Raw genomic sequence first — 12,322 nt, 5'->3', positions numbered from 1 at the left:
ATTTTACCTCTGCTCTTAACTGCTTAAGACACAGCTGTTTCCTCTGGACTCTTTCCACTGCCCACAAACCTGCCCATTTCTCAGCCTGGAAATCTGCCGAGACATCGACAGGCTGAGAGAGCTGGAGTTGCTCAGCCTGGAGGAGAGAAGGCTCCGGGAAGACCCTGGAGCCCCTTCCAGTGCCTAAAGGAGCTTCAACAGAACTGGAGAGGGACTTTGGACAGGGGCCTGGAGCAACAGGACAAGGGGGAATGGCCTCACACTGAAGGAGGAGAGATGTAGATTAGATATGAGGAAGAAATTCTTCCTTCTGAGGGTGGTGAGGGGCTGGCACAGGGTGCCCAGAGAAGCCGTGGCTGCCCCATCCCTGGCAGTGTCCAAGGCCAGACTGGACGAGGCTTGGAGCAGCCTGGGACAGTGCAAGGTGTTCCTGCGCAGGGCAGGGGGTGGAACGAGATGAGCTTTAAGGTCCCTTTCAACCCTTGCCACGGCCCGCCCGGGCGGCAGCGGGGATGGTGCCGCACCCCGGGGTCCCCGCTCTGCCGCTCTCCGCGGTCCCGGGGCTGCCGAGGGGGCGGCGCTGGGCCGGGGCCCCGGGGGAGGCGGGCAGCGGAGCGGGGCGGTGCCGGGGGGGCGGGCCCGGCGCCGGGCGGGCGGAGAGGTGCCGAGGCATCGCCGTGCGAGCGGCGCCCCGTGTGCCTCCTGCGCCCCCGGCCAGCACCCCCGGGCCGGGGCATGGAGGCGGCGCACAGCATCCCCGTGCTCGACGTGCTCCGCCGCTTCGGGGTCAGCGAGAGCTGCGGGCTCAGCCCGGAGCAGGTCCGCCGCAACCGGGAGAAGTACGGCCCCAATGGTCAGTGCGGCGGGACGGGACCGCCGTGGGATGCGGGGCGGGGGTGGGATGGGGCAGCGCTAACGGGACACCGGCATCCCGGCTGGGGCCCTCCATCGGGACCCTCCCTACCGGGACCAGGATCGGGATGTGGACCGGGACCCTCTCCACTGGGATCGGGATGTGGACCGGGATCCTCGCTGCCGGCACCGGGAAGGTCCGGGGTGCTGCCCTAGGTCCCGGCTGTGCGGAGGATCGGTGGGGATGTGCCGCGGGACACCTGTTGATTAGGGCAGTATTTGCTGGCTTTAATTAAAGGCTAATTACTGCGGGTACGGGCGGCCGGGAGCGTCGGCAATTAGCGGGGTGTTAATTCCGCTGGCGGAGTGACAGAAAGCGGGGAGGGACAGCGATATGTTGTTACCAGGAAGGAAGCAGGGGAAGGTCTCATTGCCCGTGGGTGACAGAGGGAAGCCCCAAAAAAGCTGTGAGAGGTGTTGCAGTGGGGGGATCCCGCTCGCCACTACCGCAGCCCAGGCTGCGGGTGCTGCTGTGGAAGAGCGAGGGGTGCTGGGGGGACCGTCCGTGTACCGGCCCTGCCGTGTGTCACACTGACCCGGGGGACCCTCTGCGAGCAGCTGGGCATCTTCACGGCATGGGGAAGGGGATTTTTTAAACCTATGTTTTGTAAGTGTTCAGTGTGCCCAGGAGGGGCTGGCCGGGGTGTCTTGGACCTACCCAGGTGATTTTAGGGTGGCTTTTTTCAGCCTGTGACCAAGGTCGGTCGTTAACTCTGCATAGGAAACAGGAGGGTTTAGGGTGGTTTGCTCCAGTGCTTTGGAGTATCGAGTCCTTTCTTTAACTTGTGCAAGGAGATAAGCGTGTACACTCTCTCCTGGGTTGGAGCTTGTTGCATCTGCTTTTTGCTTGATCCTCATGGATGAGGCTAAGGAAAGCCTGAGTAGATGCTGGCAGGATTGCTGTCTGCATTTCTATTTGTTGGGAGGGCTGTGTTAGGTGGGATCAGAGGGCTGTGACTCCTCCAGCCCTGTGAGCAGCCGTCCTGTGCTGAGCTCTGCTCAGTGTCCTCATCCCACCAGTGCTCCCTGACCCAGGCAGCTTCAGCTCCATCACCTAAGCCAGTATGGTCAGGGCTGGACTTGGGAGCTCTTGCCATGGAGCATCTGCATAAGCTGCAAGCAATGGAGCATCACATCTGCCCCTGTTAGGCTTGATTTTGGAGAAGGGCAGCTGGGGACCTGTCTGGTTAACTGGGAGGGACCCCTCTGCTTCGAGGGCTGAAGGCAAAATACATCCTTAATGCAAAATACATCCTTATCAAACAGGTGGTTGGTCTGATTTCAAGGTATAATTGCACCCAATTTCAGTGCCATCTCCTGGCCCCGTGGGAGCATGTGGCTGAAGGGTGGTCCGTGCTGGGCAGCAGGGTGTCACCGATGGGCATCACCACTGTGGGGCTCCTGGTGGCTTTGTCCTTCTGTTTGCCCAAGTGAATCATCATCACTGAGTCAGGCACGTTGGCTGCTCAGTGGCACCGGGCTCTGCCTTGAAAAGGGGAGCTCAAAGGTGTGACGAAGGTGCAGAGCAAAGAATTAGTGGTGGCAATTAGTTTGCCTTTTTATTTTTTCTTTTTGCTTCCTCCTCTTGCAAGCAGTGGCTCTGTGCTCTCCTCGCTCGGCAGTTTTGTTTCCCACACACCCCAGCGTTGGGTTTCTCACAGGCTGTTGGTTCACAAGAGCTTCTGACTTTGGGGTGTCCTGTGTCTTTCACCTTCCAAGCACAGCTCTGCAGCTCCTGTACTGCACAGCTCGCAGTGATGTGCCTGGACGATGTGAGCAGTGACACCCTCAGTGAAATGTGGTTGAAGGTTTTTAAGAATTCTGAATTTCTGCAATTTCTGAGCAGTAAATTTTTCTCATGTGCAAATGAGACATAGGTTAGAACAGCTTAAAACCATGCAGATAGGGATCTGTGTGGTTTGCTTGGTTTAAAACCTTAATGTTAAGCAAAGAGTGGGGGTTTCTTGCAGCATGCTGAGAACTTGCAGGTTGTTTTGTGGCAGCAGGCACCAACCTCCTCGGCTGTGCTGGGGTACCCTTGGGTATCCTGTTTGGGAGAGCTCCTTGGGGTGAGGGTGCTGCAGGGAGCAGCTTGGGGCAACGAGCTGGGCTTGGAGATGGGCTGTATCAAATTGCATTTCAATTTAGGTTTAAATTGAACTCTGGCAGCAGAAGTGTGGGGCAGTTTGGGGACTCATTTGAGCTTGCAAAGAAGGGGAAGAAAACTCAAATCTTGTGTGACTCAAAGTGCAGAGCAGGCCTTCAGCTCCAGCTACTTTCATTTTTGCACCCTCCTGTCTCACATTCATTCATTTCCTTCTAATCCTGAACTCCAAACTGCCAGTGTGGTCGTGAATCACAATCTGAAATACATCATCTTTCTGAAAAACTGCCTCCTGACATACTTCCTAGAGCTGCTGGCTGCTGCTTTTTTATTGCATTTAAAAAAATACGAGCTGCAACGAGCTCTGACGTTAAGTGAGAAGCAGCCGTCATTGGTGTGATTGATATAAAATTATTTTATTTTTGGGGGGCGGTATTCTTTTGGAGCTTAGAATTGTTTGTTCAGATCCAGTGCTCACAAACACATTTGCAGGAGGAAACAGAGAGCAATACTGATTATTTGGTATCTCCAGATCGTGGCTGGGCAGCCAAGCAGTGTGGTACAGATTACTGGAGTGGAAGGAGATATTTCTCCATTAGGAAGAGCTTGTGTTCTTGTTTCAGCTCTGTCATCAGTGCTGTCAGCATGGCCTTTCATTTGCCAAGGAAACTGGAGAAGCCGCAGAACATTTAGGTCTCACCACGGCAATTCTGAATCTCCCAAGTCAATTTTAATTAATAAATGCTTTGGATGTCTCACATGTGCCTGGCAGGTGCTTCCCTATACCTCATCTCATCCACCAGCTCCAAGCTCCACAGGTTGCTTTTAGACCACAGAACTTTAAAAAAACCACAAACAAATGAAAAAACCTAAATGCACATCTGTTATTTTATAACAGACTGAGCAGGAGGGTACAGGCGTGCAAACATTTTCCTTCCTAAATGTAAAACCAGGGGCACAATTTCCCTCGAAATGATTTGAGTTTTGCCAAGAAATGACAGATGTAAACAGGAGTTGCTTCGTGGACAGCCAAGTGATTTTTCTGTTTTAAATATAGCTCTGATTTATTTCTTCTAAATGGATTTCTCAGTGTAAATGAGCATACATTTCAGGCAGGATATTGCTGGAGTTAATGCATATGCATAATTTTATTTGCTCCATCGGTAACCTAAATGGGCTGTGAATGTCAGTGGAGTCAAACTCGAGGCTGCAGCATAGGGGTGTTTATCTCATCTTGTGTTTTATCTCCTCTGACTCTGAAGCAGAAGCCCTGCTGCAGTTGGAAACGCAGCCGGGCAGGATCATCCTGCCCATCTGCCCTCCTTGGGGGCTCACCCATCCTCTTCTTTACCTGTCCTGCTCCAGGGGTGGCCCCACCGTGGTACCTGATGCTCTGCAGACCCTCCCACGCCTTGCTGAAGATGCAATGCAACCGTGTTTAAGTGTAATCCAAACCAGCTTCAGCACCGGCTCAGCTCAAAACCCATGAGCAAATTTACTTGTTTTTTCCAACACACCTCCCTGTGTCTCCGTAAGCCTCATTCAGGATCCCCAAACCCTTGTGTGTATTTTCCCATGTGCGTGCCGAGCCTGCCTGGGCGGGAGGAAGAGACATCCCCAAGCCCAAATCCAGCCTGGGCTGTGCTGCTGCTCTCCTCAAAACCACCGAGGCTCATCCTCAAGGAGCTGATGTGAGCACACATCCGAGCCCCTGTTTTGCTAGAAGCAACAGTGATCTATGATTTCTTTGCGTGCTTTTCCCAGGATGTGTGTGTACATCCGTCAGCACACGCGTGTGCCCGTGTCTGTGCGTACTCCGCCTGCGGAGCGGGGCTTGACGTTGGATTAGCTGCTGGCGGTTGCTAACGAGCCAAGGTTATGCTCCAGCTCTCTCTTGACAATAATAAAATTAAAAAAAAAAAAAAAAAAGAAGAAGAAATAAAATTTCTATTTCACGCTGAAATATTTGAGGTGGCAGCAAGAAGAGGAAAAGCAGCATTTTCTGACTCATCGAACTCTGCGCTCTGTTCCTCTGCGCATCGCCCACCTTTTCCACCCCCGAAACACACGCTTAACAGTCTGATTCATAAACATGCTACGGGTTGTGGGGTTTTTTTTCTCCTCCTCCAAATCCTTTCCCTGAGGAGAAATGCTGAGGCATTCAAACCTTGCGAGCGCCTTCAAATTTGGGGAGAGACTACGCAAAGTTTTCGTAATTGACAAGGAAACTTGGGATTTTCATCTCTGCGCTGTCCTCTGAGGTTACCTGCATTCACACCTACCTTTAAAAAGTACTGTGAATCAAGAGCAACGTTCAGAAAAACTGACATCTGCTGTCTAAATGCTGCAGGAACCAGAGAAGGAAGATTTGCAGGGCAAGAAGACGCAGAGACTGTGCTGTGGGAGAAGGGACTGTGCCTGCAGGTCTTGTGTTTACCCCTGGGGCTGGTCTGCCTTGTGGCACAAGTGTTATTTCATGAATTTTTTTATTTCATTACTGGTTTTAAAGCTGGGGGTGGTAGAGCTGGTGCTATAAAACACTAATTTAAGAGGGGCTGGACGCACTGTGGATGCCCAGATGCTGGCTTGGGATGTGCTGCTTCCAGTAAGGGGCTTGAGCAGGTCCTCCAAAAACACCATTAGTAGCAAAATACCCCCTTTCTCCCAGGGTAATCCTTTTCCCCAGTAATTCAGGCGTCTCTTTTGAAGTCCCTACTCCAGTCAAGAGTTTATGGCCATCCTAGAGCCATACTTGCCACCACCACAAAGTCACACCTCTCCTCTTGGCCATTTCAGTGGCATTGGTCTTTCTGCATGTTTTAAGCCTTTTCTTATCTCCAGATCTGATCTGAAACATTCCGTTTTTGTGGTCATCTCCCTTCAGGGTAAATCCCTGAAAAATCCTATTGATACTGATGTTGCAAGTAAGTTTTGCTCTCTAAAGCTTGCCTCAAACCCATTTTTCTTGAGTAGAAAGCATCACTCGATGCCGGGTGTTGCTGTTGCTTTCTTCCTCCCAAGGAGAATTTTAATTTTTGAGAAGCATCCAACTTGCTGCCTTTTCGCTCTGCGTTTGATCTGCTCCTGCAAAAGGGATGGTGTGAGAATAGGAGGCTCCTGGCTGAGTGTTGGGTCTGTCCTGGCACAGCCACAGCCCAGGTGGTGCCTCTGGCATGGATACCACGGAACATCCCTGACAGGGGCCAGGGTTGCAGATGCTGGCACAAAGTGGGGCTGAGCAAGGGAGACTTCAAGTGACTTAGAGCAGATGGTTGTTGTTTCTGGTGCTGACAGCTGCCCTGTGCAGCACTCGAGATCTGGGCTGATCCTGGATGCACAAAACCTCCCTGGAGAGCAGCATTCCCGGTGCTGTCCTGTGATTGGCACCAGGGATCTGAACTGGGCATCAAAAGGCATCAGAAACCTCACAGGGCTGCTGGTAGCGCTGAAATGCTTCTATTTTCACAGTCCTGAAAAATGAGGTGGTTTGATGCTTTTTCATACGTTCAAACCTCTGGAGGAGATGGCTTTGATTTTTCTCCCACACACAGCTCTTGCAGAGTCAGTTGGGATGCTGATACTCCTCCAAAGTATTGTTGGGGGGGGGTTTTAAGGTTATTTTTTGTAAGCTATGAGCCAGATGTTGAGTGTTTGCACCCTTTTTCCAGCTGGTGCTGCCCCACTCCTGGGGAAGGGGCTCCTCCCTGCGAGGCACTGCAATGGCTGGACCAGCCACAAAACCCTTCTCTTGGTCCATCAAGCTCACCTGGGGGCCAGTGGATGCTCCATCCCTGTTAATGTTTTCAGGGCTGTTGAAAGAAGGACTGAGAAGTTAAGAGCAACAGCTGAACTGTATTCCACAGGGGATTAGGGCAGTAAAAGCAGAATAACAAACCTCTTTGGGAGGTAATACCGGGCATGTGGGTGCTGACCTCGCACAAGGATGCTCTACAATTCCTGCTCATTATTTTCAATGGGAAAAGCCCATCAGGGCACTTAGGCAGTGCTCCCTGCCCAGCCCCTTGGTTCTCTCTGCTGAGTTCAACCAGTGGCGCTGCAGAGACGAGGCTGTTTTCTCCTGGGCTGGCTGGTGGGATGTGGGTTAGTGCAGTAATGGGCTGGAAGAGTGTTCCAGAAGGGAGGCACTGGGACTGGCATGTGGAGCAGGAGCTGAGCTGCCAGGCTGATGTTTTCTGGCACTGCTGGCACTCATGGTCTCAGTTACAGGGTGGAAATACTGAGGTAGGTTGTGATTATCAGGAGAGTGTTGGGGTTTTCTGCTTGCTTTTTTATATTTTCTTTCTTTTTTTCCCTTTTCACCCCCCTTTTTTTCCCCCTCCCCTTCCCCTGGTTCTCACATAGCACACATGGATGATCTCCCATGGCATCTCAGATGGGGTGAAGGCAATGCCGGCAGCCCCTTCTGCTCAGCCAGAGCACCTTGGGCAGGAGAAACAGCTGAGGCTGAGGGCACTGGGATGGGTAGAAGGGATGGATGGAGGAGAAGGGGCCTGTGGCCACTCTGCGTGGGTGAGTGGCAGCAGGACAGAGCTCTCTGTGGGTTCAGTCCAACCCAGTGCAATATTACTACTCAGAAAACCCAGAAAGCACCAACCCACAGCCCACCTTTGTTTATTATTCTGCATCTGATAATTTTTTTTTTGGTGGTATTGTTACTCATGATCTTTTTTTGTATTTCAGTGTTGGTAGCATTGGAAGTAGAAAGTATAACAATAACCTGAATTTAAAAACAAAATCCCCGGCTGCTCAATGGAGCTGCTGTCAGTACCAGTTACCTCACTGGAAAACAGGTAGCAGAGATCTGGGGTGGAAGTGTAGAAATGTTGAAAAAAACGTAGCCAAAAAGCAATAGAGAAAATTGTGGTTACTCCAGTATTTCCATGACGTGAGCGTGCGCCGGAGGCTCCTCCGTGGGCGGTTAACCCCTGGCAGGCAGGGCTGCAGGCAGCTGCCTGCTCCCCCCGCATCCCAGCGCTGCCTGTGAGGAGCAGAGCTGCACGGGGGGCTCGTTATTCCCACCAGGATTAACGCTGGTGGGTCTCCTCCACGCTGTGGCTCCGTCAAGCAGAGCTTAGTCAAGCGGTCATCTCGTGACCAAAGGGTCGCATTTGAGTCCAGAGTGTTGCTCTTTTGAAGAAATGCTGCATTAATCCTTGCCAGAGATTAGACTCATGTCTATAACAAGCATTTGCTGGTTTGCTGTGGGAACCTCCCAGTTTTTGAGGTTTGGCTGCTCGTTATCACTCTGTAAAAAACCTTTTCTCATTCTCACCCGCAGAGGTGGCGAGGCTGCGGTCAGGCTGTGGTTTGGTGGTGATCCCATCTACCCATGTGCTGCCTGGTCCAACACATCCCTGGACATTCAGGGCATGTGATGGCATCAATTTGTGACCCGTGGTGGCTGAAATCTGAAATGTTGTACCTCTTGTTGAAGTCTAGATCTATAGTAGTCCTAAACCTAAGTGTCACTGCTCTGATCATCAAAATCATCCTAGAATTTAAATGCTCAGGAATCTGCTGGATGTGCTGATGCAGGTCCTGGCTTTGTACCCTCTGGTCCTACAGGAACCCATTTGAGATTATATTTATATTTCTATATCCCATTTGAGATTTTATATATATGTTTTTCATTTGAGACTGTATGTGTATGTCTCATTTGAGATTATACATATGTGCTCCATCTGAGAGTAACCTATGTCCAATTTGAGATTTTTATATATATCCATATATATATATGCCATTTGAGATTTTATATATGTATATAGTCTCCCATTTGAGATTATATATATATTGTCTTATTTGATAAAAAAACCTAATATAACTTATTTACCCACTGATAATTTATATATATATATTAAAAACTTTTCCCCCACACTAACATTTGCAAGTCACTGTGGGACACCTTTGAACAAAAGATCCCTTTATGGAGGGAAAAAACAAACCACGCACAATAAAAAGCTGTTTCTCCCTATCAGAGATCCGTGCTGAAGGGTGAAGGCACTCGAGGACGAGTGACAGGGCGCTGGTGGCCCGGGCCAGCCCGCGGCAGGGTCACGGTCCCCGTCGGAGGTGCGATGTTTTGGGGAGGAAATCCGCTCCTTGCTTTTGCGTGTCCCCTGTGCCCCTGGGTTCCTGCCCGCGGTATTTTTGCTTCGGGTGTTTCCTGCTATTTAACCACTCTGTGTATTTTAGACCGGCGCGGGGGGAGGCGGGGAAGGGATGTGAGTTAATCCGGGCCGGGCCGGGGACGCGGTGCCGGGGCAGCCCCGGGCGTTCTCCGCGCCTGAACCGCCCCAAAGCCGCCGGCTGTGCCCGGCCGGGAAAGCTGTCCCTTGTGCTGGGACCAGCCCCCACAGCTGCTCCGTGTCCTCCTTGGTGATGAATAGCCAAAACGCCTTTTTTCCTTTGTTTTTTAACTTGTCTTTCTGGAGAACCCCCCTGGAGCGCTTGCAGAGCCGCCCTCAGAGCAAATGCAAAACTGTGGGGTTTTTGTGTTAGATATTTGATTTATTATACAGGGGGGTTTTTTTGTTTCGGTATTTCTTCTTCTGGTTTGGAAACAGTTTTGCTTGCATTTGTTGGTGATAAAAATCAGTTGTTTTTTTGGGAAGGCTGTGTGGGTGGGGGAGATTCTCTCTTCTGCTTCCTTCGGCACGGGGAGTGAAAGCTCAAAGATCCTCGAGGAGGAACTGAGCCGAGGGTGACTCCGGGCTCTCTGGCGGTGGCCGGATCCCCAAGGATTGCCCCGTAACACATCAGCGCAGCTGGGCTCTGCCGAGCAGGAACCGCCCGCTCCCGGGAGCCGGGCAGCCGAGGTCGGGATAACCCTCCCCTTACCTGCCTGTTTGCACTTTCCTTTTTCCATTTTGCAACCTCCCGAGTCAACAGAAGGGCTAAATTAAGGAATATGTGGGGAGTGAGTGGAAAAGTAAAAATGAGAAAGGCTGGCTCAGCAGTGCAAGGGCGGGAGAGGGGAAGTGATGGAGCTCTGTTCCTGGTCTGCCTGCTCTGGCCGTCACAGAGGCTTCCCCTCGGGTCATCTTTGGGGTGTCCTTTGGGGTTTTGCAGTTTTTCTGGGCTTTTGCATGCTTTGAGAGCCAGGGATCTTCTCTGCTCCCCTCCGGAGGGGAGTCCTGCAGTGAGCCAGGAGCTGGGGCTGCTCTGCAGTGCTGGCTCAGGCCCATTCTGGGGTTCCTCTTCTATTTATAAAAGCCTAATTCAAATTATTCTTCCCTTTTTCACACAAATATATTTAGGTATCCCTGTATTTAGGTACATAAAAAAGATTTTATGCTTATGCACAAATATATGTCGCTATCATGTATGTATACATATATGTGTAATATTTCGTATTTATAGTCATGCACACAGATATTATACATACTTGGAAGGAGATTATGAAAAACCCTAGAAGTGACTCATATTTCCAGGGATCTCTGAGTATCTCACTCCAGGAAAGGAACTGTTTCAACTACACAGAAATGTGTGATCCTCAGAGAGTTCATCCATGAAAAGTATTAATTGTCCAACTTGCCCCTTTTTCCCATCCAGAAGAACAGATCTTTTCTATCCTACAGAAATTTTTTTCTTCTGATATAATCTAAACTAAGGGCAGGGTAGACTTCATTTTCCATGAAAACCCATCCAAGAGGATTGCTGAAAATAGACTGGGCTCTGAGAACAGATACCAGAAAAAGCCAAGGGAGGGGTGGGGGCAGGTCAGCTGGGGCAAGGAGTTCTGCAAAATAAATTAATGATTGATATTAACAGTTTGAGTAAAAAGCAGCTCATTAGCACCCATGTGGGTCTGGGGATGCATCACCCTGCAGATACACTGGATGTATTTTATCACCCTGATTTTATTTGCCATGGGAGGTGGGTTGGAATGGGATGCCATGTTCAGACTTTCATATTCCCCACAGGTTTGCCATGGCAGAAGCATTTCCTCCAGAAAACAAACAAATGGAAAAAATACTCCAACCCCACTCCCTCCAGACCACAGCACACTGAGGATGGAGTTGAATCCCTTTGGCCCCGAGCTTGGGGCAGGGAACTCTTCCAGCCCACTCCGGGTTTTCATGATCCATAAATGCACAGCCCAGTTTGTGCCCTGGGGCTCGGCTGCAGCAGGATTGGTTAGAACATATGGATTAAAACATAGCAATTAGAACAAACATCAGCCTTTGGAGGGGTCAGGGTGAGCAGGTTCCTCATCTTGGCAGGGAAGGAGAAAAGATGCAGTTTGGATTTAAAAGCAATATCCTGTAGTTCTTTTTGGGTTTTTTTCTTTTTTAAAATTGGCGCTGCAGGTGTGGGGCTTTGTTTTAGTAACTTTAGTTACATTTGTAATATAATTTATTTTTTCTGTTTCTTACTTATTTTTATTATTTATTGGTTTATTTTCCAAGACATGCAAATGTGATATCCTTGATGGTTGCTTGCAGCCTCATGGAAGTTGCTTGTCTCAGTGTAAAGGGATATTGGAGCTGGTCCTTGGAGAGGCAGTTTTGGGGGATGCTGTTCCCCCATTGGGCACAGCAGCATTTGCTGTGTTCTGAGCAGCATTTCTCCTCCAGAATCAAATACATCCCTTTGGAAAAATGCATCCTAGTCTCATTTTCTTACCTGGAGTCTTTTCAGCTCAAATATTTTTAGGAAGAATAGGATTTTTCTTAAATCCTTTAGGATTTTTAGAAATAAAATCCCAAACATGGTCCCACCTTGCTCTTTCCCAGCTCTTGCAGAATTCAGCTGAAAGGCTCAGCCCAGTTTTGGTGCTGAAGTTCCTCCCCTGCTGCGTTTGAATCTTCCTGGGGCTGGGCACTCTCTGAGCTGACCTGGCAGTGAGGGCACCGCTGGGGCTCCTGGCACTGCTGCCTCCACAGATCCCTGTGCTTGGTTTCCTAAACTGCTTCCAGCACTGCCAGGAAAACGTTATTAAGTTTTGTCACTGGGTGTTGGAGTCGCTGCAAGTGCCCAGTTTGTCCAGTGTGCCTGGAGAGGGTACAAATCCCCCACTGCACTGTGCCCTGGCCTGGCTGGGGCTTTTTGGCCACTGTGCTGGGTCTGGGGGTTGGCTCTGGGTGGCAACTGAGCATCTCAGGGATGTGGGGAGCAGCCAAGGGCAGGAGGCTGCAGCAAAGCCCAAAACAATGAGAAAACATTACTGGCCAAAAATTCCCAGTTTACTTAACACTTAGCTGAAAACTAAGGTTTAGGGTGACAAAGGAGGAAATAAAATGGTGTCTCTAGGGTGAAAGAAGAGAATATATTGAAGTTGCACCA

The 12,322-nt window shown here is 50.3% G+C and overlaps 1 protein-coding gene across 2 annotated transcripts in view; it reads left to right on the top strand.

The window, feature by feature from the left end:
- Positions 1–638: 638 nt before the first annotated feature.
- ATP2A3 (ATPase sarcoplasmic/endoplasmic reticulum Ca2+ transporting 3) overlaps positions 639–12,322 on the top strand; it is a 52,226-nt gene continuing 40,542 nt past the window's right edge. For both annotated transcript variants that reach the window (XM_032129797.1, XM_032129795.1), the window contains exon 1: positions 639–853. In XM_032129797.1, the coding sequence (XP_031985688.1) occupies positions 736–853 (118 nt within the window). In that variant the 5' untranslated portion in view covers positions 639–735. The remainder of the gene's footprint in view (positions 854–12,322) is intronic.

Source organism: Corvus moneduloides, chromosome 20 (genome assembly GCF_009650955.1).
Source record: "Corvus moneduloides isolate bCorMon1 chromosome 20, bCorMon1.pri, whole genome shotgun sequence".
Classification (NCBI taxonomy): domain Eukaryota; kingdom Metazoa; phylum Chordata; class Aves; order Passeriformes; family Corvidae; genus Corvus; species Corvus moneduloides.
The sequence above is the reverse complement of the archived record's forward strand: the minus strand, read 5'-3'. Positions and strand labels throughout refer to the sequence as shown.